The sequence below is a fragment of the Coregonus clupeaformis genome, unplaced genomic scaffold (assembly GCF_020615455.1).
Source record: "Coregonus clupeaformis isolate EN_2021a unplaced genomic scaffold, ASM2061545v1 scaf0034, whole genome shotgun sequence".
NCBI lineage: Eukaryota > Metazoa > Chordata > Actinopteri > Salmoniformes > Salmonidae > Coregonus > Coregonus clupeaformis.
In genome coordinates, this window is record NW_025533489.1 from 430,736 (window position 1) to 458,646 (window position 27,911).

At 41.1% G+C, this 27,911-nt stretch overlaps 1 protein-coding gene across 1 annotated transcript; it reads right to left on the reverse strand.

Annotated features, from left to right (window-relative positions):
• Window positions 1-1,326: 1,326 nt before the first annotated feature.
• On the reverse strand, window positions 1,327-27,601 carry LOC121556739 (hydroperoxide isomerase ALOXE3). Its single transcript, XM_045212642.1, has 15 exons — window positions 27,545-27,601; window positions 25,149-25,293; window positions 24,772-24,982; window positions 24,123-24,204; window positions 23,504-23,626; window positions 20,913-21,016; window positions 20,614-20,783; window positions 20,277-20,420; window positions 19,674-19,877; window positions 19,324-19,410; window positions 3,656-3,825; window positions 3,321-3,442; window positions 2,765-2,865; window positions 2,446-2,616; window positions 1,327-2,289 (listed from the first exon to the last, which is right to left on the reverse strand). Exons 2-15 carry the CDS (start codon window positions 25,284-25,286, stop codon window positions 2,110-2,112), a joined length of 2,007 nt encoding a protein of 668 aa, XP_045068577.1. The 5' UTR covers window positions 25,287-25,293; window positions 27,545-27,601; the 3' UTR covers window positions 1,327-2,109.
• Between the last annotated feature and the right edge of the window lie 310 nt (window positions 27,602-27,911).

Here is a 27,911-nt window from a genome sequence, read left to right on the forward strand (position 1 = left end):
CAGCTTCTTGATATGCCACACCTTTCAGGTGGATGGATTATCTTAGTAAAGGAGAAATGCTCACTAACAGGGATGTAAACAAATTTGTGCACAAAATTTGAGAGAAAGCTTTTTGTTCATATGGATCTTTTCTAGGATCTTTTTTTTTCAGCTCATGAAACATGGGACTAACACATTAAATGTTGCGTTTATATTTCTGTTCAGTGAATATGCCGTCATCTTTTTTAGGTCCGATCTCCTCTCGTTGATCGAGACAGGTGGGTGTCATTCAAAGCGACGCTTGATTTGAGTCATGACATGCAGCACTTTGAGGTGGACCGTCTCTATGTCTGCCTTCGTCACCCACCGGTCTTGACCACGGAAGTTTAGAAGACACTGGCACCTTCAAAGTTGAGAATTAAGTATTGCCTATGTCGTGTATTAGGATTATGTCTTTGTTAAATGTTTTTCATGAAGAAATGGAATGTTGTTTTATGATCTTAGTTCAAATGTGGCGTTTGGAGGGTGACGCCCCAGGGGAGACTGGTGATTGGCCAGAAGAGGGAGCCCCCGTCTCCTTGCATTGTTTATAAGTAGGAGTTAGACAAAGGAGAAGTCAGAAGCATTCAGATTAATTTGGGAAGGTGCTTCTCCGGACACCGCGGGTCTGTAACTTATGCTGTAACCTCGTGATATTAATAAAAGTCTCTAAAACACGGTGCAGCCTAAGCGGACTCTTTGTTGACAGCAATAATTGCCAGCATTCACCCGATACGACACCTAGTAAAGGTTGGTTAAAGAATGGTCCCCTATTCAATATCCTAAGCCATAACACTGTTCATGGGAGGATAATCCATTAAAGGTTATTTCCATAGCTGAATCATAGTTTAACATGAAGAACGACTACTGAAAGTTATTTAAGCAATAAGGCCCGAGGGGAGTGTGGTATACGGCTAAGGGCTGTTCTTAAGCACGACACAACACTGAGTGCCTGGACACAGCCCTTAGCAGTGGTATATTGGCCATATATCACAAACCCCCGAGGTACCTTATTGTTATTATAAACAGGTTACCAACATAATTAGAGTAGTAAAAATAATTGTTTAGTCATACCCGTGGTATACGGTCTGATATACCACACCTGTCAGCCAATCAGCATTCAGGGCTCGAACCACCCAGTTTATATAAGCACTATAGTCTGGTGGATATATACACACACGTTTCACCATCTGTACCTTTATATCCTTGTGTGCTACTCAGTATAAGGCTCTGGTATGTAAGGGTCAACCAGTTGAACAAAACAATGGCTTGGGTCACATGGACCACGAACACTGAAAGAGACAAGGATGAAGATGAACTAAGACTTTATTGCATGAACTCAAAAAGCTCTTAAATCAGCCAGCAAATAAAGAGTTACAAAGCAGAGGTACAAAATTATAATCTCTATCTTGGCTGTATGGACAGTAGTCTCCCACACCTTTATTGAGTGGGTTCAATTTAAAGCTACACTACTAATAAATCAGGAACATCACTTGCAGCTTGCTCTCAGCAGCAAGGCACTATGGGAAGTGACGTCTGTAGGTGTTGGCCATTTGGAAATGTATTCTCAACACTCCCCTTTTAGAGGGAGGCAGGCAGCTGAAAGAAGTTATCCTTAAGGTCACCTGTCTCTAGGGGAGCCATATACCAGACCTCCTGCTGGTTTAGCTGGAAAATGAAAGGCCACATACTGAGGCCAGGGGAAGCAGCTACAGTAGCTTCCTGTTTTGCATGAAAGGTTAGGTCTGCCATTAACAGGAAGGGACCTAAGGCACAAACATTCAGTTATACAAGGGTGAAGAACCAAACTAAAGACTTAAATAAAAGGGATCAGATAGTGGCATACAAAACAGAAGTAGAAAAACGTGAACTTCTCATCTTGGCTTCAAGGCCAGTTCTGGTTATGTGGCTATGGTGCTATTAAAAAGAAAAAAATGGACTGAACCGCAATAGAGTAAACTTCCTAGGTCGTAATGATTAGGGCACACTATAAGATAAATGTTTTAAAACATGTTTCAACTGAAAACAAGGTAGTCTCCCTGTATCAGTGAGTTCTTTCATTTGGTGCCTAATAAAGATGACCCTGACTCATTACAGGGCCACACTGTTCTCCACATTGTTGGGATTCAGGTGGGTGTATGGCAAGGGCAAAGAGACATTCCTGCCTTGGATTTCAAAGTTGAATTTCTTCAGCACATCTTGAGTTTCGTGAATCAGTTTCAGAGGGGTCTTCTCGCTGAAGAGATCCTGATAGCCCTTTCCAAAAGTGACCTAAGTAGGCAAGAGTTGATGAAATAACATGGAAACTGTTGTTTCGTGAACCACTGATATACTAATTATGACTAAGGAAACAATTTGATTGGGATTGTCATGAAATGTTTCAATGTCATAGGATTTTACTCAATACAGTTTCTCTCATATACTCACAAAGTCAGTGGACTGCTTGCTCAGAAGGTACACCGTGGCCATACCATGGACGGTGGTATTGATGTCAGGGAAGGTCTTCAGCATGGTGCTCTCAGTAGACTGCCCTTTAGTGCTGGGAGGTGGTTGTTGCAGGGAGATGGGGAAGTTGGGCATCCAGCCGCCAAAATCAAACTGGAATGACAATGGCAAAATAGATCAAACCACTTTGCTTTTCCAATATAATAGATCAGAAACACTTTGTAAAACTAAAATCACATTTTGATTAACAGCGGAGGATACAGCATACAGCTTTCTTTTAAATGTTTTCGAAGTTCATTACCTGTCCATTGTTGACTGCAGCATGTTGGACAGACACTGTGAAGATCACCATGGTGTTAAACTTGACCAGCTCTGTCACCGAACTGAAAGACTGAGGGATTCCTGCACAGGGAAGATACAGTAAAACACAATGATCAGACACCGAATTGACATTTTGCACTGGTCATAAGTAATGCTCTAAAAAGGGAATAGGTTGACATTTGTGATGGAGATTGTGTCTTTAAAAAAAGAAGTGTAACCTGTGCTGGTTTCATTTTGCAAATGATCCAGAATATATGAATTAGAAACATAAGGGGATAGATACGATTATCAGAAATAATTGAGTCAACTAACCAGATCTGTAGAGAAGCGTTGTGATTTAATATTATAGTTTTGAGTTGCAGCGATGCGACAGTATCATGAATTTAAAAAAGTGTAGTCTGTGTCAAACATCGCCCCCTTTTCCCTATATAGTGCACTACTTTTGACCAGAGAGCTGGTCAAAAGTAGTGCATTAAATAGGAAATAAGTTGCCATTTGTGACGCATATTGTGTTTTTTAAATGATTAAAGTGTAACCTGTGCTGGTTTCGGCCAGGAACCCATGGAAGAAGATATCCTTGATCCAGTTCTGCAGTTCACAGTCCTTCTGGACGTCTGCGTCACAGGTGTAGTAGTGACCAATCACTCTCTGAACAAACCTATACAAAACCACAGGACATCAGGCATTAGCCAAAACACTATGACAACACAGCAAAGTAGTACTGAGCAATACAAAAATGTAGTTGCATGGATTTATAATCCTTAATGCACAAATCAAATCATGCTGCCAAATTATGAGGTTTACGGAATATCTTTGCGCAGATCTGGGCTTTTTTGCACCACGGAAATCTATAGGCCTGTACAAACATTACCTGTGGACGATGTCCCACAGCCGGAGTCCATCCTCCCTGTAGAAGAAGTTTGGGATTGACTCCAGACCGCGTGCAGTGATGTCCTCCGGCATACAGAGGGAGCTGTAGGTCAAAGAGGCCATCGCTTTCTTCAGGAACTCCATCATCCCTGCACCTCCAACACTGGCATTCTTCAAGATGGGTTAAAGGGATAGTTCACTTTATTTTAAAGTTTAGGGCCGATAGGCACAACATTATTTGCTCTGCCTGCGGGCTCTCGACAAGCATTTCTGAAATCGCAGATAAAGTAAACTCGGGCGAACATTACATCGCAGCCCCACGTCCCCATAATTTAGATTTATACGGGCTCCCGGGCCCTCTACGGCATCCCGATAGTTTGACATGTTAGAAAAATTCTGCCTTAATGTCAGTGTGAGTAGTACCAATCTAGTCAGCCAATCAGATACTCAAAACTACGGTAAAACTTCAATTTCACAAGTTTGAGGACCGTACATGAAAATGGGTTAAGAATATTTGAGGAAATGAGAATGGAACGGATGAAGCTAAGGGCTGCAGATGAAGGATCCGGAGGGTTTGACTCTGTAGGGTTTGGCTTAGAGTTTCAGGTAGACTTCACCTTCAGGCCATGGTAGATCGGCTGCTGTGGTGAAGGCAATCCCAAATAAGAGAATTCCAAGTTAGTCGGACCCTGGAGAGGAAGGGAGCTGTTCTGGAATGCAGGTGCTAAATGGTTGGCGATATAGAGAGCAAGCAGAAGCGACGGTGGCAAGGAAGAAAACCTTGAGAGGAACCAGGCTCAGCTGGGGAGCCAATCCTATTTTGGCTGGTTGGGTACGATATGGTGCGAGAGGTAGATGGTGTTCATGAAATGAGGCATAGACTGGAGGACTGTGCCAGAGTTAAAGCAGGTTCTGAGAGATGAGCATGTTGTGGGCTGTCCTGATGTTGATGTCAGAACAGATGTAGGAATGATAGGCTTGAGAGGACCAGCGGCCAAGGATTTGTACGGTGTGGTCTTAGATGCCATGTCGGGATGCCATGGAAGCGGCTCCGATGTGGAAGGATTGTCCGGAGAATTGGTCAGCAGGATAGCATTTGTCTCAGATGGGAATGGAACCAGAATCGGTGATGAATAGTGGATCAGATGGAGGCATGTTGTGATTGTCTGAGCTGCAGGAAGAAGGGGAGTGGTTCATAAGGGCTGATGGTAGATGGCAGCTGGAACAAGTAGACTGGTGTGGTTCTGCCAAACTGATCGGTTTTGCTGTGTTTGATGGTGAAATCTGACACGCTAGGATGACAAGGGCTGTAGATAACAGATGTAAACTCTGAAGATTGCAGGAATCCCAAAAGAAACATTAATTCTAGTGTGGAAGAAACTGTGATGGAGATGTAACCAGACCACAGCGTCTGGATGCAGGCAGACAGGATGTCGAAGGTGATGGGCTGGCGGCGAGAGGGGTGGTGGACTTCAGTGCGTTGGAGGCCCTTGAGAAGAATGGAGACTTGCTGGTGAGAGGAGGAACATGAAGACCCAGTAAGCAACTTGAGAAATAAGTTGATCCTGGCCAGGTATGTCTGGATAGAGGATGTCGGCAAATGTTCCGAATTGGTCTATTTATACATTTTCAAATACATAACTAAAGAGAACATACAAAAATTATATGGTAATACAAAATGTAAGTTTACACACTCCCAGGAATGTCATACATGGATAATTAGCTTATACACATCTAGATGGCCGGGCGGGGTGGGTGTGGAGCCAGAGACAGCAAGGGTTCAAACTGTAGAACCCAGTTCCTACATTTGAATATAAAAAATGGATTTTTTTTTTTTATTAACTATGCTACATTTTATCTCTGGGACCCTCAGGATGACAAATCAGAGCAAGATTACTAAATGTAAGTACATTATTTACCTTCAGAGGTGAATGTGGTATTTTTTCACTGTAATAGCTACTGTAAATTGGACAGTGCAATTAGAATAATTTAAGCTTTCTGCCCATATAAGACATGTCTATGTCCTGGAAAGTTTGCTGTTACTTACAACAGTCATGCTAATCACATTAGCTCAACCGTCCCGTATACGGGACACCGATCCCATAGAGGTTAATGATGTGTACCATGGAAGGTTGTCGGAATGGATGAGTATGGCCCTTCGACCATTCGTTCCCCCAGAGAGAAGCAGCTATGACAGTTAGGTACAACTCGAACAGGGCGGAGGAGGGTTCTGAAGGAGAGGAAGCAAATTGCAAAGGATCCAGATAGGCTGCCACCTCAACTCTTAATAAGGGTATTAAAACCCGCTCAAAAGGTTTATGACTTGTGATGTCAAAGCCACTGGTCTAAAGTATTTCAGTGCAGTCCCTCCCGCTTTCTTTGAGATGGGCACTATGCAGGATGTTTCACATTTAGTAGGAATATCTGATAGTATTAGGGACAGGTTGAAAATATACTGCTGTATGAAAGCCAGTTGATTAGCGCATACCTTGAGTACTCTGGCTTTAACCCTATCAGGCCCTGCAGATTGATCCTCTTCAGCTGCTTCACCACTTGTTCCTCCGAGATGCTCATGGGCTCAGTGGTTCCCAGATCAGAGTCCAGCACCTCCCCTATCAGCTGTTGCTCTGCTGAGACATCGTCCTCATCAACTCTGTGGCTCTGTCCCTTCCCTCATCACTCTGTAGTTGTCCCCTGGTGCTGTAGCCTTCTCTCTTCTTCATACCATCCCAGACATCCTTCATGTTATTCGCTTGCAGCTTGCGTTCTAGCTTCAGTTTGTATTCATGTTTGCCTTTCTTGATCAGCCCTTGAATCTCCTTCTGTACTACTCGCAACTCATCCCCATTACCTGTTTCAAAAGCTTTCTTCCTATTCAGTGCCTCGATTGATTTGAGAACCGGCGATGGTAGTCGTAAAAGGTTGCACCACCGAAACGGACAGCCAGATCCGTGATGGATTTGCAGTCGTCCAACTCTTGGCGGCGAGAAGGATGGGCTGAGCAGATGACGTCTCTAATGGGAGAAAGCCAAGCAAATTCTGGGACAGTGAAACCCTGGAGTGGTGAGGATCAGTGGAGCACAGGAGCACCTGCAAGAGGCCGCAGTTGATGCGGGGTAAGGCCTGTGTGGAAGAAGGAGCGAGGCACGATTAATGTCTGCACCTTGTAGTATCTTCCGGCAGAGAGAGGAAGAGACTGCAGGCGGATTGAAGATCAGGGGGTGGAGAATGAGCCAGTGTGGCCGTAGAGAGGATCTGGTGGGCCGGAGGACACACAAAGAGAGATGGAAAGCCCTTGGCAGGGGGGCTGATGAGCTCCAGCGGGCAGGGAGAACGGCCTGGAGGCTAGCCCCGGCATTCCAGTTATTTTTTAGGCGTGGAACGGTGGCGGGGCACCGAGACAACGGACCGCAGCCATCTGGTTAGAGGTGGTGTGTCCTTGATAATGGAGAGTCTAGAACTTGGTCGGAAAACACCTCGAATTCCAAGGCAGTGAGATCGATCTCCATAGTAAACGACCTAAGGACGCTAACTTAAGTAGAACTACGATAAATCGAGGCTGATCACATTCAGCGTCTTGCATGCGACGCAAAACAGAGAGGATGAATGACTGTTTGGTCAGGTTTAAGTAAGGAGGTAGTGGTGATCAAGGAGAGCGAGAACAGGTGTTGAGGCTGATTAGCAGTTAGTAGCAGCTGGAGCTTGTTTGAGGAGTTACGGTCAAGGCAACTAGTTAAGTGTTGCCAACAGTAGTTGAGGCTGATTGGCAATGGTTAGCAGCTGGTGCTTGTTGAGTTGGTAGGGAGCTACATTCAAGACAGCTAGTTAATTGTTACGTTCAAGTCTAGTCCTTTGTCACACATTTTTGTTAATCCTTAACACCATTCTCTTATAAAGGCCAGGCATCATTTCACATTTTAACAAATAACAGATCAAATCAAACTTGTAATTAGGGTAGGCGTGCACATATCTTTCCGGTCTGCGCCAGTGGAATCTAACAGCATCTTTATCTCACGCTGAATGATTGATTCCAGCCAAGCCAAAATGCAAGTCTGTCTATAGCTAGGTTTCCATCCACTTGTCGAAAGATTTTCAAGCGAATGTTCGAATATTCACTGAAAAAATATGTGCATTTTAACGGATAGGAGTCTCTATCAAACTGGCTTGATTTCTATCAAATATTGGGGATTTATTATTCTCCTAAATTGATGGGATGACTAACTTAGAAAGAATGCATTCTTGACTGGGCTAATGTAGGCTGTGACACCTGGCAAGGCTGTGATTGATGTGAAGAGCTGTTTTAGGGGGTAAAATGAGATAAGGATTGTGTCTTCAAATGCTAGACTATACTGGTTCTTTGTGATCTGTGAGCCTTCCTTGGACATAGGAATGGTGTCTAAGGGAGCTGGCTCTTCTCACTATGACAGGGTGTTATGATATGGACATATGCCTGGTAACAGAGATGCATCAACGGATTGGCTGAGTAAGTTTAAACCACACTCAGTCCTTTACTCTAATTGGCCAGCAGAGAAGTGGGAAACTTTCTCTGTCAGAGTATTTGGGTATTGTTTCTGAAACAATGTTGTTAGTTCTCTGGGGTGTCCTGCGAGGCATCTCAGAGAGCCCGTATATACGAAACATCATATTTACCATTGAAGGTTTTTGCATTAATTAAAATAACTAGTATATCTTAGAAGTCGTGTTGACCTCTTTTGTTCCTAATACCAGATTTGAATTGACGCGACTTTGACAATTGGTGACCCCGACGTGATCTGGTAGAAGGGACTTCGCTGGGTAAATGTCCGGCCCATTTGGTCACCTCTTTCATCGAACCGTGTGTTTCACAAACTGCCCGGGCTTCTAAAAAGGTAAGCAGATACCTATTGTTAAATAACCAAAGATCTGCACATTGGCTTTATCCAAATTAATTTTGTGAAACACCTGTCTGATGTAAGTGAACTAAATTATGAAACTATTATGAGTAGATAAGCACAATATTGTGACATGCAAACCTGTGATAAATGTGATGTTTAAACCTTGGTACCGTAGAGTATTGTTTCACCGGCACGTACCAGAAGCCTAGGTATGGATAGGATCGGGAAATAGTACTGAAGTCTCCAGGCTAGGATCACCAGGGGTGAGAACTGGAGACACAGGGAATTATTGGCTAAGGGCATTGGCTACTGACACATATCCATCGAGATATGGCTAGGATCAGAGGAGCGCCAACATTTTAGTTGAGTATTGTTTCTCTGACACATATCCAGAAGAGATATGGCTAGGTTCTGAGAAAATACTGAAGTCTCCAGGCTAGGATTACCAGGGGTGAGAACTGGAGACACAGGGAATTATTGGCTAAGGGCGTTGGCTACTGACACATATCCATCGAGATATGGCCAGGATCAGAGGAGCGCCAAAATTTTAATTGAGTATTGTTCCCTTGACACATATTCAGAGAGATATGGCTAGGATCAAGGAAGATACTGAAATCTCTGGACCACAAATGGTGGAACCGTGAGATACAGGGATTAATTGATTAAAGTGTAACGTTGTGGCACATATCCACTGAAGATATGGCTAGGATCATAATGGCCACTTAAATTTTTGATAGTGTTACGTTACTGACACGTATCAGAAGGCTAGATACGGATAGAGTCAGGGGGACACTGGGTGTTGTTGTATGCATGAGTGCGCGAATGATCACAGACGAAATAAAATGGTGAATAGGAGTTATTAAAAATAATAAACCTGTATATTAAGACGTCTGTGGCTGTCCAAACTGTATAATTTGGGAATAACTGTTGGATTTGTGGTTGCTTAAACCATATAACCCGTTAAAAACAATTGGGAACATAAAGCTAAAGTGATGAATTGTGTGACTGAACTAAAACGTTTGAACTGATATATTTGAAATATAACGTTTGGTGTTTGAAATAGCATAATACTGCTTTTGAATAGTTGTGTCGAAACAATTCGGTTTAGTATTTGATTTGAGGTTTGATGTTTGACATAGAATAATACTGGTTTTAGGTGCTTGGTTTGGGCTATTTGGTTTATTATTTGATTTAACGTTTGATGTTTGACCGTGCAAAATACTGGTTAAACAATTAGACCGAAATAATTCGGTTTATAAACGTGCACCAACTTTAACTAATTAGGTGGGAATTATTTGATTTAAATAAATGGACTGGAGTACTTTGAGTAACGACGGAATATTGGAGGCGCGCTGGGACGAGAAGCAGCTCCTCACAGCTCCTCAAAAAGGTAGAGTTGCGAGGGGAGGGGCTGGAGAGAGCGAAAGTGTGGCTTTTGGAGCCATGAAAAGACTGGGAGATGGCTGGGAACGCATGTGGGTTTCTTACGAGAAATGTTCTAAACTTGCTCACCGAGCGTAGACGTGCGTCATGGGTGAGAAAGTAGAGAATATTTACATTTGCATTTTTGGTAATTTGGCAGACGCTCTTGTCCAGAGCGATTTATGGGAGCAATTGGGGTTGAGTGCCTTGCTCGAGGGCACATCGGCAGATTTTTCGCCTGGTCGGCTCGGGGATTGGAACCGGCGACCTCTCGGTTGTTGGCGCGGCGCTATTGGTCACTAAACTGCCAGCCGCCCCATATGAGTTTAAGGTTGTGGCGTTGTTGGATAATATGATGGCGGAATAAACTGACCATAAGTAATGTTGTTTTAGACGTAATGTATAATATAGTACAAAGCAAATAGAGGGTTAAATTGAACTAATTATCATGGTAGAGCTAACGTAGTACAGTGAGGGAACTTCATTTTGTGTCAGAGGATAAGATGAGATCATTAATGGTACTATTGGTGGAAATCTATTTATCATTTCAAGGCATGGAGTAACAATCTGCATTTATGAGTGTAAATTCCACGGCTGATGTGTTGATTGAATGGGTACAATGGAGTATTTGGTTTGGTAATGTTGAATGGACTATTTGTAGCGTGTTTAGGGGTTAAATAGAAAAACTCACGTATTCAATAGGGAATGGGTAAGAGAGAGAGAGAGTTTTTTGCTGAGGTGAAACCTACTGCGATTTTCATTTGGTGACGTCACTTGCTCTATGAACTGGGAGTAGTTACTTTGAGAGCATCACAGATGGTGTGGAGTGACTGGCGATGTCCCTGGTTCGAACATAGGTAGGGACAGTAGACAAAGCTTTCGCAGTGGGGCTATATACCTAGATTAATATGTGGATTGAGAAATGTGAAAGGTTGAATTAGATAGCTTAAATAGAAGTATTCTAGAAAAGTCTATGAAAATATGTTATAAGGTTACCATGCGCTCTCCCCGAAGGAGCAAGGGGAGGGTGAGAGACAGTATAGTTCAGATGGTAGGAATGTCATTAAGCGTATGCTGACCAACGATAGCAAGTATTTGTTTTATTAATTAGGGCCTAATCAGAGAGAACAGTTAAATAAATTGGATAGCGAACTGAAATGGGTTAGCGGGAAAATACAAGATAGATGGACCATTAGAACGATAATATATTTTGGTTAGGATGCAAGTATGCATTGGCTGTTGTGCTGGGGAATAGCGCCAGCCTGTGGTGGGTTATGGATTTGTTACATAAACTTATATTTTAAATTAAAGTGATGGAATAGGCTACAATTATAACATTATCAGAAAAAAGACACACAATTTAATGTGAAATAGTTATTACAATCATTATTGATAGTTATTACAGTTATTATCATTGATCCAGTAATGATATAAGGATAGTAGAGGAAGGCAGGGGATTTAATCTCATTTAGGGAAGTTATATTAGGAAGAAAATACCATTAAATGAGGGAACATTTGATGTAACCGTGATTGTATTGGCTAAAAACTCAAATATGACATTTAAAGGGGAGACAGGAACAATATAAGGGGAGACAGATTTTCCTAGGGGGTTGAATAAATAATTGATAAATGGATCATTTGAGATGAGATCAGATGTAGCAGAGTTAGGGTAATCAATTAAATAATCATTGTATACTCGAGGAATTTTGAGTGGTTTAATGGATTAGTTAGGAGGAATTAGAATGATACAAACAATTATTGATGGGTTAAGACTGGGAATATCTATCATGTTTTGTGTGTACTACCATCTTTAGATTATAACTAGGAGAAAGAGATTAGCTCATCTCAGTTAGGCAGTATTTAGGTCATAAAAGTGAGCTATCAAATTGAGTGAGGCCTGGCTATTTGTGATTGTTGTTTTTTCAAATTGGGTTAAAATGGGTTCACAGAGCCAGAGGCTGTACAGAGAAAGGTGGAGCCCCCATGTTGCCCTAGTGAAAGAACATTCAGAGGAATGGTTATCACTAGGTAAATGGATAAAACAGGGGAAAAACATTACTGACTGGCAGAATACACCAAATGGGGATCAGTATGGCCACTCCACTGGGAGATATAGAAGAAAGTTAAATTGGAGAGCAAAAAACCCAGCCCAGTGTCCATCTGGAGATAAGTTTTAACGGATGACAGGAAGAGATTTTCTTAACTCAGGAACAGGAGGCTGAGTTAGAAGCAATTCCGTTCAAATTATGGTCACAAGGACAGCAGATGTAGGACTAATTAAGGCGGTAGCTCCAGTACAAGTGATTCCTCGATTCAATAATAGACCATACCAAAAGCAATATACTATGAAACCAGAAGCAATAAAAGGGATAACACCTACATTTGAGCATTTACTTAAGGGAGGGGTGATAATTCCTGGAGATGAGGTACAATGAAACTCTCCAGTATTTCCTGTTAGAAAGGAGGCACCTAGCGCCGACTGGAGGATGGTCATGGACTTGCAGGGGGTTAATAGAAATATCATTCCCAGAGTTCCATGTGTACCAGATCCACATACATTGCTGAACCAATTGAAACCAGAGAACTCCTATTTTACAGTGATAGATTTAGCTAATGCTTTCTTTAGTATCCAAGTTCATCCGGATAGTCAGGGGTGGTTTGGCTTTACTTTTCAGGGAAGGAAATGGACTTAGGCTAGGATACCTCAAGGCTACTCGGAAAGTCTTACAATCTTTGTCCAGGCTATAACTAGGAATTTGGGAAAGTTTGAACATAGGGAAGGACGCAAATGTTAGTTTATGTAGATGATATTCTATTGGCTAATCCCACTCAGGAGGGATGTAAAAGGGATACAATCCAATTGTTAACCTTCCTGGCAGAACAGGGACACAAAGTGAGCAAAAAGAAACTTCAACTTTGGTAGAGCGAGGTCATTTACCTAGGACACACTATAACACAGGAGGGGCGAATGTTAAACTCATCCAGGAAAACTGCTATATTTGAAGCGCCAAAACCGTTAAAACAAAAAACAAATGATGAGCTTTTTGGTAATGATAAAGTGCTGTAAAGTTTGGATACTCCATTATGTACTGCATACGGGTAAATTAAGTGATCTTATCTATGGGAAGGCAATGGTAGCCCATGGTAAAGTAATTTGGAACTCTAAGGAGGCATACATACATCAGGGATGTAATCCAAATGGTAGAGAGTAACGAGGGATATGACATTGGTAGTGATTTAAAGATGATGAGGTTTTTTGGTGGGCTATTAGATATAACTGGGTTAATCATGAACATAGAGATTTTTATTCTTTGTTGCTAGACAGAAGACTTAGGTGACCTAAAAAATAGACTTGTCATGTCCAACAATTAGTCTTCAGGTCAAGCCCGGGAGAGCCTGGGTAGAACAGAGTTTGAACTAAACATAAGTGTTTTTACAAGATAAGAGATTGATTGATTGGATTACTAATTGATTCTGAACTGGATGAAAGTTGAATTTAGCTGCCATAAAAGAAAAAGGAAGTGGGAGGAGCAATAAGGAAGCAAAAGATAATCTCAAAAATGAAAGGCATGGCAATTGGATGATAAATTACATAAGGATGGTTTAGAAAGGTGGTAATATTGACACATGGGCAAATCATGTGTCAAAAAGGGGGAGTGATAGGATTAAATAATAATGATAGGATTAAATAAATAAAAATACTTAAAAAGAAAAAACAACAATAGAAATTGAGAGCTCAACATGTATGTGTGAAGATAGTTTATTAACCACACCCGTATGTCAGAGGTTTTGTGCCCCACAGGTGAACTAAAGGAGAAGGTGACCCACTCTATCACACCAGGAGACTGGGTGTGGATCCAGTCCCTAAAAGAAGAAAAACTGGAAGCAGGCTGTTGGGAAGGGCCCTATCAAGTCCTATTAGATCCATCTGGGTGCATGTCACACACTGCAAAAAGGTAAACCTAGTTACACCTGATGAACAAACACAGAGTTAGGAGAAAGAACCGATCACCACTAGGGCTCGGGGGTTGGCTCCTTAACGAAGATTCCCTTACCCTGTCTGATCATCACTGTGTGAGTTTGGTAGAAGGTGAAGCAATGGGTTGGCGTCTGACATGTTCTCAGGGCGAGGGTGGGGATTCACAGGTCTCCTGACGGTAGGTAGCTGTCTGATTGTGGGGGCCATATTCCTAACACACTCAAACCCTTCTGATCAGCCAAAAGTAGTAGTTAACCTAAAACAAGTTGATAAAATAATACCTGAGCACAGTCTATGAAGGCATAGGAGACAGCTAGACGTAGGGAAAGGGGAAGATTAGGGACTTTAGGGGAGGACATCACTGTATGTGTGTCGCCGTGTACATCCTGGGACAATGTAGTTGCTCATGTCGAGCGTGGGGGATGTGTAGGTCTCCGTGCACAGTTTGGGGACAGGTGTAGTGTTGTGAGGGTAGGGAATTACCAGAAATGGCAGTGCGACCCATAGAAGGGTAGGTACTGTCTGAAAGTCTGAAGTACGAAAAAACTGGTTTATCCTCCATGCAAGCCACCTGGGAATGTGGTGAAAGAGTCTTGTAGTAACTTGAACTATCTGTATCCCCGATAACAAAGTCATTCCGACCTAGGTTGCCTACGTTTGAAGTCTCAGGGGATTCTAATTGTTTTTATAGGACTAGTAAGATAGGATACAGAGTAGGGCATCTTAGCTCTGCTCCTACACAGAGAATATCACAACTGAAAGAGAACATGACTAATCTCTCCTCTTTGTTGCAGCCAGAGGATTTTAGGAACTAAAACCAGGCCCGTGCTGACATCTGATGGTTGTGTGGTGATAACTGATTGTGAATTCACCTACATACGCAAATAATCAAACGTGTCAGAGACTGGTGAGTTGTCACGTAGAAAGTAGGACCTCCTCCCGGGATCCTTTGATGAAATGATCCTTTGATGGGATAGGAGTACCTCGAGAGGTTCCAGAAAAACTCAAAGCTAGGAATCAGATCGCAGCTGGGTTTGAATCAAGTATTTTCTGGTGGTCAACAATTAATAAAAACGTAGATTGGATAAATTATATTTACTATAACCAGCAAAGATTTATAAACCACACTTGTGATGCAATAAAGGGATTAGATGAGCAGACAGCGGCAACTATCTTAATGACAAGGCAGAATAGAATAGCTTTAGATATGCTTTTGGCTGAGAGGGGCGGAGTTTGTGTTCTGTTTGGATCTATGTGCTTTATTTTTATCCTCAAACAATATAGCACCGGACGGGTCCGTGGCAAAAGAGCTTCAGGGGAGAAACTGCACTGACGAACAAACTGGCTGAGAGATCTGGTATTGATAGCTCCATAAACGGTTGGTTTGATGACATATTTGATAAATGGAAAACCATTGTTGTAACTATTCTGGGTGAAGTTATAGCCTCTATGGGTATACTTGTTATTTGTGGATGTTGTCTTATTTCCTGTGTCTGAGGTTTGGTGAGAAAGGAGATGGGGAAGGTGATTTCCCAACAGATGGTGAGATACGGCCCAATCCTGGACTCCAACCTAGGAATGGAGGATTTGACCTACCAGGCTTGGTGGAGTGACACTAGAGGGTGTCTAAAGGGGGCCAAAATATACTTCTCTGTTTGTGTTTTATGTTTTAATAGTCTTATGTTTTGTGTTCTATTAATCCTGTGTTTTATGCTTTATTAATCAAGTTAATCATGTGAATGTTTGTCTTTTCTTATGTGATGGTTTGAAGTTATTTGATGACTGGTAACAATTTGCAGGTTGGGTGTAGATGGACTGAGGGTTTTAATTTTTTAGTATCATTATGGCCTATTAATAAAAGAGTGATTTTTTTTGTTTGTATTGTATTATAATGAATGACAATCTGTGTTTTCTTATTTTTTGAATCACACCTTATTAGGTGTGAAAAGGGGGATTATTGGGGATTTATTATTCTCCTAAATTGATGGGATGACTAATTTAGAAAGAATGCATTATTGACTGGGCTAATGTAGGCTGTGACACCTGGCAAGGCTGTGATTGATGTGAAGAGCTGTTTTAGGGGGTAAAATGAGATAAGGATTGTGTCTTCAAATGCTAGACTATACTGGTTCTTTGTGATCTGTGAGCCTTCCTTGGACATAGGAATGGTGTCTAAGGGAGCTGGCTCTTCTCACTATGACAGGGTGTTATGATATGGACATATGCCTGGTAACAGAGATGCATCAACGGATTGGCTGAGTAAGTTTAAACCACACTCAGTCCTTTACTCTAATTGGCCAGCAGAGAAGTGGGAAACTTTCTCTGTCAGAGTATTTGGGTATTGTTTCTGAAACAATGTTGTTAGTTCTCTGGGGTATCCTGCGAGGCATCTCAGAGAGCCCGTATATACGAAACATCATATTTACCATTGAAGGTTTTTGCATTAATTAAAATAACTAATATATCTTAGAAGTCGTGTTGACCTCTTTTGTTCCTAATACCAGATTTGAATTGACGCGACTTTGACACAAAGCTGTGCTTGATGACCTAGTGTACATAAAAATCACTTTTCGCATACGTTTTCATGTACTGAATAAAAAACAGAAGGTTGATGTGTTTCCATTGCATTTTCAACTCTACCGATGGTTATGTGACAAAAAATTTTGCGATAAATAGCCAACCTCGTCTTGGCGCATGCTCTCTTGTTTAGACAACAGTTTGCTGATAAAGTGGGGAGGGTAGGTTAAGTGATGAGATATGGATAAGATCATTTTTATTTTCTAATAATTATTGGCAGCCAAGCACTGATCATCATGTCATCAGCATACAAATAATACTCTCGATATTTATGGAAAATTCGCATCAAGCTCATCACCATACCTTATTTAATCTGTAGCCTAATAAACTCTTCATGCTTTTCCACAGTGTGGTGGGACAACAGCACAACATATCATTGCGTGTCTTCAAGTTTACTTCAACATGATAGTTATTAGATCAATATTTGAGCATAAAAGCATTTCCACCGCAATTGTGGCATTATCTATTTCAACGACAAAAAAATTATCCACCCTTGTCTAGAGTATTTTGTTTAGCCAATATTAGGATATTTTCCAGAAGATTTTGCTATTTCCATCAGGCCTGTCAGGAGTTTTGTTATGCGTCAGCTAATTAATCCACATTAATTTAGCTGGATGCAGTGTTTTCTAACGGCGATCAGTGTTTTAAACATCAAATGGGGTTATCAATGACAGACGCCAGGGCTGCTCCGTGGGTGAAGGGAAAAAATGTTTTTTTACGGCTGAGAGGTTCACATAAATGTATCACAACAGTGCAAACCTGACAGAGTTCAGCCTGTTGATAGAATCCCTCTACTGAGGTATGTGTTGCTAGGTGTACGTCTCATAACGATAACCAGCTCATTACGATTTGGCTTGAATGACTCGTCAAATGTGAGAGGTACCCCAATGTTAAGATTATATGGTTATTCAATGTTCAGAAGGACTTATTTTAGATTTACCTAGAGTGTTGTTGTTTCATCCGAACAGTTTTTAAATATGTTAGCTGGTAATTTAGCAAATCCAACGTAATTTGGCTAGAATTTTGGGAGAATATAGCAATGATAGTGAAAATGAATTGTATCAGTTAGCCGTGTTGTCACACCCTGATCTGTTTCACCTGTCTTTGTGATTGTCTCCACCCCCCTCCAGGTGTCGCACATCTTCCCCATTATCCCCAGTGTATTTATACCTGTGTTCTCGGTTTGTCTGTTGCCAGTTTGTTTTGTTTAGTCAAGCCTACCAGCGGTTTTCCCCTTGTGTCTGTCTTTCTCAAGTTCCTATTTTCCCGGTTTTGACCATTCTGCCTGCCCTGAGCTTGCCTGCCGTTCTGTACCTTTTGGACTCTGTTCTGGATTACTGACCTCTGCCTGCCCGTGACCTGTCATTTGCCTGTGACCTGTCATTTGCCTGCCCCCTATTTTTGTTAGTTAGTGCACTATGTTTTTTGTTAATATACCTGGTAAAATAATGGTTAATAAACAACTCTATAAAATCTGTGATTTCCCCCCCCCAAAAAACATGTTTATTTTCCCAAATCATATTTTCGCCATTTTATTTTGCTTAGAAACTATTTTGGAAAGGGGAGACCCTCACGAACACGATGGTGTACTACGTTTTGCTCTACGACCCCACAAGTGTCACAGGACTTGTCTGAAGATCAACCATACAAACGAATGGAGGTAGTTTTGTGCCAACATAACAAAGGGGTTAAATATGTAAAAAATAAAATATACACTACGTCAAAAGTTCAGACAAACCTACTCATTTAAGGGGTTTTCTTTATTTTTTACATTGTAAAATAATAGTGTAGACATCAAAACTATGAAACAAATCAAAATATTTGTCATGAAGGCAAAGGGTGGCTATTTGAAGAATCTCAAATATAAAATATTTTGATTTGGTTAACACTTTTTTTGGTTACTACATGATTCCTTATGTGATGTCTTCACTATTATTCTACAATGTAGAAAATAGTAAAAATAAAGAAAAACCCTTGAATGAGTAGGTGTGTCCAAACTTTTGACTGGTACTGTATATATAGCATTCTTATATCTCCTAGATATAGGACAGACACTTCAAAACCTTATTCCTTATGATTTATCAATGTGTTTCTATGAGCTATAGTAAAGGCCAAATTCAACATTTTATCAAATAATTTGTACATATTTTTTGGGATACCTAAAGGTGTCCTACAATGGCTTAGACTTTGGCTTAGACTTTTAGAGGTTATTTGTGCATCTAGCGAGAGAGGAACGTGCCGTCTAATTTGTCGATCTGGTGATGGTTCTGTACGGCTGCTGCTCAATTCATGGCAAAGTTTGCAAATAACAAATAATAGATACAAATGATATACTTAATCATGATATACTTCTGCCAGGTAAGCCTACTTTGCATTTAACATTTAATTGAGAAGGTTTTCAGGAAAGTATTTCTGTCAACCCACAATACGGTTATCACATCAACTGGCTACACACGGACTGAGTGAGACAAACGCACGCATCACACAGACAGACGGGAGCAATATTGCTGGAAATTAATTGGCAGATATTGTGTTAGGTTTTGCTTTTTAAGCCAATAGTGTCTAACAAGGGGTGGGATAATGTTGCATTGATTAGATGGTTTCTAATATTGTGAGATTTTTTATGACAGTTTGCGGTGGAAAACATGAAACATTTCTTTCAGAATTGTTTGGCGAGCTACTCATGTGGTCTGCGACTGGTATCTCGCAATCCACCTGTTGGAGACCCCAAAAGGTCGATTGCCATTAGCATTGTGACATTCCATAAGTATGAGCATATTATAGAACATAACACCATAAGAATGGAATAGGTAGTACCTCTGTGACCACTCCTTTCTTTGAAATGAGGTTCTCTCTAGCCAGAGTGTTGATCTGCAGAGTGTAGCGGAAGTGAGAGATCAGGAGCTATGGAGAAAGATGGAACGATCGTACATGAAATTCACACCTAAAAATGCTATGTATTGTACTGTACTACAACCCACTGCAACTTTAAATCATAAAAATAAAACATGCATTTTGTATAGATTTTTTTTCAAATTCTTCAGGTTTCTCTTGAATTATCATGTTAAACATAATCAGTTGATTGGAAAAAAATTACTCACACAGATATCGTTTTATAACACTTGAAAACAAACTCAGTGTCTGCATGCACAGCAGCCGGTATGTACCTTGTAGAGTGGATGCACCATTGGCAGGTTGCGCAGTGTCGACACGGCAAACACCTCAGCCAGCAGGTGGGTCCTCAGCAGGTGAAAGTTCAGCTCGTGTTCGGCGAAGTCGGCGTTCCTCACAAAGATCTTGGCCAGGAGCCAGTCGTACTCAGAGTCAGTAGGAAGGAAGATGGGGTTGTCTTCTCCAGGCTTCTGCTTCAGCTGTGAAAGGAAATGCGAAACACAATCATGGCTTGCTTCATTAATTGAGAATGCGTATTTTGTCACTATAATTAATTTAAAGACATACAGAAGTTGAATTGTTAATTGTTTACTTAAACCTTTGGCTTGAGTGTTGTCTGTATGGTTCATAAGGGCATATGATATAACATGAATCAAATTCTTAACTCATGAAAACACAAAATACTTAGATTTAGGCTAACAGTTTATGCTTTTGCTCATGGTTTTTGCTTTTTGGTCAATGAGGTCATTTCTGGGCAGCATTTCTTTCCATTTAGGGGACCCCTTTTGGCTCAAGAGCACCCCCAGTGGTAAATGTTATGTTAAGCTTCTTCAATGTAGATTTCATAACTCTACATTTCGCTCTCATGTGAGATGTACCTGGATTGCGATGGGCATGAGCTTCTCTTCTGGGGTCATGTAAAGCAAGCAGAGCGGCGCAGCCAAGAAGTGCTGTTTCCCATTGATCACGTTTGCAGTCACTCCATGCAGGCGCTTGTAGTCAACCAGGAAGATGTTGCCTTTCTGTTTAGGTTATGACATGAATGAGTTAGGAAGCAGATGACGTCAACGTCAACACCATACCAAATAAATGTGTAGGCTACTGACACAATGTACAGCACAATGTAACATACTACACACAACTTACCGAGGAAAAAACCACTAGAGCAATAACAGAACGATGAGTGACAACAGACATTCAACTATTTTGACAAACCTGAATTTCCTTCTCAAGGCTATTTCCGAAAAGGGAATCCTTCACCATATCTTCTGTGACGGGGAAGTTCTCTGGAAGCTTGGAGCAGCGATGGATCATCATGGGGTTGAGGCCGTTCAGAAGCTGGTACCCGAAAAACACGTCCTTCTTCCAGTTCTTTTCGACATAGTCTAGAAGAGAAAGAAATGTGCATGTGTAAAATGACACTTTGGTAGAAATAATAATGAGATGCTAATGGTTCCAGTAAACCATTTGAATCCATTACTTATTCAAGACAGACACCACTGACCAGATCTTACCATAGACATCAGTCTTGCGGCTATTAAAGACGTGACTGAGTTCATCCATACTCTTCCATTGCTCCTTGTTGGTGGACAGTCCTGCTAGGTTCAGGTCTATCAATCTGCCGGGACAGAGAAGGAAATTAACTTCAACATGCGAAAGTTGTCGTCAGATGGTGCAGTTGGTTAGAGAATGGTGCCAACAATGCCAGAGTGTCCCCCAGGACTCTGTGCTGGGTCCCTTACTCTTCATCCTCCATCTTGGGTGGTTGATTCATGCACGGGCCACATCTATTGAATATGTGTCAATCGTAATTTGATTTGGTAAAAATGTCTGCTCTTTGGGTTAAATGCGTTCCTGTGTGGTCCTGTGTGGCTCAGTTGGTAGAGCATGGCTACAATGATAGTGGGTTTGATTCCTGCTGGGACCACCAATATGGCTTTGGCTAAAAGTGTCTGCTAAATGGAATATATTCATGTATTATATTTATATAATAAATCAATATATAACATATACATAACATATATAACATACACTGAACAAAAATATAAACGCAAAATGCAACAATTTAAAAGATTTTACTGAGTTACAGTACATATAAGGAAATCAGTCAGTTGAAATAAATAAATTAGGCCCTAATCTATGGATTTTACGTGACTGGGAATACAGATATGCATCTATTGGTCACAGATACCTTTAAAAAAACGGCAGGGGAGTGGATCAGAAAACCAGTCAGTATCTGGTGTCACCACCATTTGCCTCAGGCAGTGTGACACATCTCCATCGCATAGAGTTGATCACACTATTGATCGTTGCCTGTGGAATGTTGTCCCGCTCCTCTTCAATGGTTTTGCGAAGTTGATCAAGCAATTGCTCGTTGCCTGTGAAATGTTGTCCCACTCCTCTTCAATGGCTGTGCGAAGTTGCTGGATATTGGCAGGAACTGGAACACGCTGTCGTACATGTCGATCCAGAGCATCCCAAACATGCTCAATGGGTGACATGTCTGGTGAGTATGCAGGCCTTGGAAGAACTGGGACATTTTCAGCTTCCAGGAATTGTGTACAGATCCTTGCAACATGGGGCTGTGCATTATCATGCTGAAACATGAGGTGATGGTGGAGGATGAATGGCACGACAATAGGCTTCAGGCTCTCGTCACCGTATCTCTCTGCATTCAAATAGTCATCGATAAAATGCAATTGTGTTCATTGTCCGTAGCTCATGCCTGCCCATACCATAACCCCATCGCCACCATGGGGCACACTGTTCACAAAGTTGACATCAGCAAACCGCTCGCCCACACAATGCCATACACAACGTCTGCCATCTACCCGGTACAGTTGAAACTGGGATTCATCCGCAAAGAGCACACTTCTCCAGCTTTCCAGTGGCCATCAAAGGTGAGCATTTGCCCCCTGAAGTCGGTTATGACGCCAAACTGCAGTCAGGTGAAGACCCTGGTGAGGACGACGGGCACGCAGATGAGATTCCCTGAGACGGTTTCTGACAGTTTGTGCAGAAAGTCTTCGGATGTGCAAACCCACAGTTTCATCAGCTGTCCGGGTGGCTGTTCTCAGATGATCCCGCAGGTGAAGAAGCCGGATGTGGAGGTCCTGGGCTGGCGTGGTTACACGTGGTCTGCGGCTGTGAAGCCGGTTGGACGTACTGCCAAATTCTCTAAAACGACGTTGGAGGTGACTTATGGTAGATAAATTAACATTCAATTATCTGGCAACAGCTCTAGTGGACATTCTTGCAGTCAGCATGCCAATTGCACACTCCCTCAAAACTTGAGACATCTGTGGCGTTGTGTTTTGTGACAAATCTGCACATTTTAGAGTGGCCTTTTATTGTCCCCAGCACAAGGTGCACCTGTGTAATGTTCATGCTGTTTAATCAGCTTCTTGATATGCAAAACCTGTCAGGTGGATGGATTATTTTGGCAAAGGAGAAATGCTCACTAACAGGGATGTAAACAAATTTGTGCACACAATTTGAGAGAAATAAGCTTTTTGCTCATATGGAAATTTCTGGGATCTTTTATTTCAACTCATGAAACATGGGACCAACACTTTACATGTTGTGTTTATATTTTTGTTCAGTGTATATAACATAAATAAATGTAAAATGTCTGCTGAATGGCTTGTTAGATATACAGTTTTAGATATGAAAACAAACATTATAAAAACAAAATTAATTTAGGCAAACCTAGCCTGAGGTGTCATTCTTGGCATCATTGCCATATTCCACGCTCCACAACCCTGGTGGCCAAATTCCCCTCTTCTCATGATCTTGCAATTACCTGAACAGGTCTAGGAGAATCACATCTCACTTAAAAGGAAATATTTTCACAGGTATGTTGGGGACATGATTATGCATAGATTATGACAGATCGAATACATTTCCTGGTGTTGCCTCATGGTTTTCAACCTGGGGTCCATGTACCCCTGAGGGTTGTTGGCCTGTACTTGGGAAAATTAATAAGAAAATAGGCCTAAAGGTGAAATTCACACGAAGGGGGTACTTCAGGTGTACTCCTCAAAGAGCTACATTTGATTTGGGTACAGTAAGCGAAAAAAGGTTGAGAACCAGTGCTCTAACTTACGCTTTGACTGCTGTGAACTTGAACTCCAAGTCCTTGGTGAAAGAGAAGCGGACCTCAGCAGGGAGATCAGAAGCGCTGTCAACTTTCATTATCTGGGGCAGACCCTCGGCATATATACTCCACCTGAACGGAATAGACATGGTAAATCAAGACGGGATACACAGCCTGTTATTCACTATTAAACAACACACTACCATACCAGACCTGGGTTGATTCTTCTTTTTAAGTGCAAACCCCGCCCACCTTGCTACTCCAGGCAGGCTAAACTAAATGCCCAAAGTATTTGAAAGATTTCCAATAGTATTTGAACACAGGCCTAAACCATACAAAAAGGGAGGGGGCTTATATAAAAATGTTACCATTAAGCAGACACACTTATCCAGAGCAATTAGGGTTAAGTGTCTTGCTCAAGTGCATATCAACAGATTTTTCACCTAGTCAGCTTGGTGACCCAAACCGGCAACCTTTCGGTTACTGGCCCAGCGCTCTTAACCACTTGGCCACCTGCCGTTGTTATTACAATTGCACATCAATTTATTAAGAGTTATGTTTTTATTTGGATGTTGTGTAAAGTTGCAACTGGATCTTTAGAAAGTAGCCATGTTTCCAGAAAGCTCACCGGTACACATCACGGCGACTCTGCAACTCCTTCTTTCTCTCCTCTATGGCCGCTGGGCAGGTCTCATTGAATATCAGCTTACCTTATATACAAAAGACCAGACATTTTGATCATTTTCATGTTTTTATGGACTGGTGAACATCTTCAGAAATCCACTGTATATATCGACCATTATTCCATAAATATGGCTCCTTGCACACCCATTTCAAAATAAACTATGGCCACCCGGACTATTTGCATTGACCCCCTTTTTATTCTTATTTATTCATACAGTCACATTCCCTCACATACTCTGCTACTACTCTGTTTATTATCTATGCACTTTACCCTTCATGTACATAGTACCTCAATTACCTCGACTAACCTGTACCCCTGCACATTGACTCGGTACCGGTACTCCTTATATATAGCCTCGTTATTGTTCTTTTATTGTGTTACTTACTCTAGTTTATTTAGAAAATATTTACTTAATTTTTTTAACTCTGCATTGTTGGTTAAGGACTTGTAAGTAAGTATTTCACGGTAAGGTGTACACCTGTTGAATTTGGCTCATGTGACAAATAAAATTAGAATTTAAACTACAAATGACAGCAGTTCTACCCAAAACTAAACTTACACAATGATCTATACTGTATGCCAACATACTGACCAGTTGCCTCTCTGAACACCAGACGCTCATAGCCTGAGATCCAGTGGTTACAGGGGAAGTTGACCGTGTTGCCCTCTGGTGTGGTCACCACAACTTTAGAACAGAACCAGTCATCGTTGATGTAGGCGAGCAGAGCGTACGGCTCTGTTTCCAGCACCACAAACTCCAGATGGCCCAGGGAGGAGGGACAGGACACATCATGCTCAATCACCTACAGAGAGATAGGTGAAATGTTTTCCCAGCAAACACAACGTTCTCTAAACGTCGACTAAGTTGAGCCTGTTTTTGTTTTTTTGGAATCCCATAATGTAGCTTTAATTTGGCATTCGAAACACCCAGATGGATTGTGGTATAATACAACTTTTTTGAGAACTTACCGATCCTTGACAGGCGGTTTTAGGGATGTATGTGCGTTTACTTTCTCCCTTTGTGCCGACCAGTTGAACGTAGACACTGTTCAGTGTGCCGGCAAGCAGCATTTCTCCAGTCCACACTTGCACTGTGTACTTCACCATGATAATTCTATAAGACAAATAATTGTACACATACAATTAACAAGTTTGATTAACAAGTCACATAATAAGTTGCACGGACTCACTCTGTGTGTAATAATAGTGTTTAACATGATTTATGGATGACTACCTCATCTCAGTCGAGCAGTGAATTTCAAACACAGATTTAACCACAAAGACCAGTGAGGTAAAAATAAAGAAAGCAGACATTGAATATCCCTTTGAGTATGGTGAAGTTATTAATTACACTTCGGATCGTGTATCAATACACCCAGTCACTACCAAGATGCAGGCGTCCTTCCTAACTCAGTTGCCAGAGAGGAAGGAGACCGCTCAGGGATTCCACCATGAGGCCAATGGTGACGTAAAAACAGTTACAGTTCATCAAGGGCTGTGATAGGAGAAAACTGAGAATGGATCAACAACATTGTAGTTACTCCACAATACTAACCTAATTGACAGAGTGAAAAGAAGGAAGCCTGTACAGAATACAAATATTCCAAAACATGCATCCTGTTTGCAACAAGGCACTAAAGTAATACTGCAAAAATTGTGGCAAAGCAATTAACTTTTTGTCCTGAATACATAGTGTTATGTTTGGGGCAAATCCAAGACAACACATTACTCACCATATTTTCACTTTATCAATGGTCTTGACTAGCCTACTTCATTACATTGGGCAGGACAAAAAGAAAACAGCCTTCATTGAGAGGAGGGGAGGCTATGCTTGGTTTTTAATCAAATAAAACGAAATGGGGAAAAAATATTAGTATTTTATGTTTCTAAATACGAAGTATACAGGCACCAAAAGTACATCTTGTTGCATACGCATATGAACAATGTGTGTCACGGCTGGATAGGCTGCATTTCCGCTGTCAAAATCCATGCCATAACCAACTGCGTTACCGCTAAAACAAGCTTTTAGTTGGTCTTAAATATCCCTACCAGCGCTGCCTGAAATTAGCACTTTGGATCATGTTTTTAAGGACACCCCTCCCATCTGAGCGCAAGCGTGCTGATGATGCTAACTGTAAGCCGCTCTGGATAAGAGCATCTGCTAAATGACTAAAATGTAAAATGTAAATGATGTTAGACAGGTAAATTGCTTATTGGCAACGTTCTTATCCCTTGCTTGCTAGCTAGCCAACAGTCACGTCAAACAGTTCAGCCAGAATAACAGCAAAGTAGGTGCATTTGCATTTGTTTAAGCTGTTTCCTAGTGATTAATTTTTTATACATCCATAACAATCAGCTAATGATGTGGCATTTCGCCTGGCATAGAACATTTGCTCTTTCACCAGGCCACTGTTCAGAAGAGATAGCCAACTACACAGCTAACACAATCAATTCAAATTGAAGCTGGAATGACAGCAAACTAGCTGCATTTCGTGTTTTCTATTGATATTTCTTTGTATATATGCATAAAAATGATGCTGATTCATGATTTCGACTGGCTGAGAAAAGCTGCCAGCCTGTCTGTCTTGTCCCGACTCCTGACACATTCATTACCATAGGACAGCTGGAGATTGAATTTCAATGTTGCAAATATCAGAGATACAGACAGCAAGGTTATTACAAATCTCCACTGTTGAAAACCAAATGCTAGTCTTAAAGAAATGGGAGATAATGTCTAGAGGCTTTTTACAGTGTAGATATAGTATATAAATTGCCTGGCTGAGCTGATGAGACAGTGGATTGCGCAGTCAGATGGAACAGAGTAAATAGGCATTTCAACATCATAGATTTAGCCAGTGATAACTTGTTGAATAGACACCGGCTGGAATACGGTTTTAACAAATTAGCATCCAGGATTAGACCCACACGTTGTATAAAATAATTTTGATATTTAATTGAGAGACTGATGACCAATCATTTTTTTAGCTATTGTGCCAGAATAAGGTCACACAATGATCCAAAGGGATTGTTTTCTTAGAGTTTAAGAAAAATGTTCTAAAACCATATGGATGACAGTCAGTACACTATACTTTACACACAGATCCACAAATATTAAGTACAAGTTTGAAATTAGAGTCAACACTTATAGCAATATAAAGTTTAAAGTTTTATAGTCGTATGTACGCGATACACATGGTATACATCGTCCAACGAAATGCTTACTTGCAGGTTCCTTCTTGACAATGTGAATTGTTATATTCAACAGCAAAGTCAAATGAGAAAGGCCATGGGATCCATCTATTACATGACAAATAATAAAGAACCTTATAAATATATAAGTTCATATAAGATTTCAGCTTTCTTACCCCGATTAGATGTAGAAATTCAGCAATGAGAAATCGGAGTTCCACTGTACTCAGCACCTCAGACATCATGGCTCTTTTATATGGTTTGTTGACCAATTCAATGAAAAGTGTTCATTGACACACCTCTCTGGTTCAGTGGAAAAAGGAAATGTTATATTTGCTGATGCAAATGGGCATTCTCTGGAATGAAAACAGAACAAAAAAAACAATGCAATGAATTCAGAGTAACAAAATGTTGCCACTTTGTATGAAACTTGTCAACCAAGCCCCTCAGTGTGAATTGTATTTTCTCAAGCTTCAAAATCAAATCAAATGTTATTGGTCACATACACATATTTATCAGATGTTATTGTGGGTGTAGCAGAAA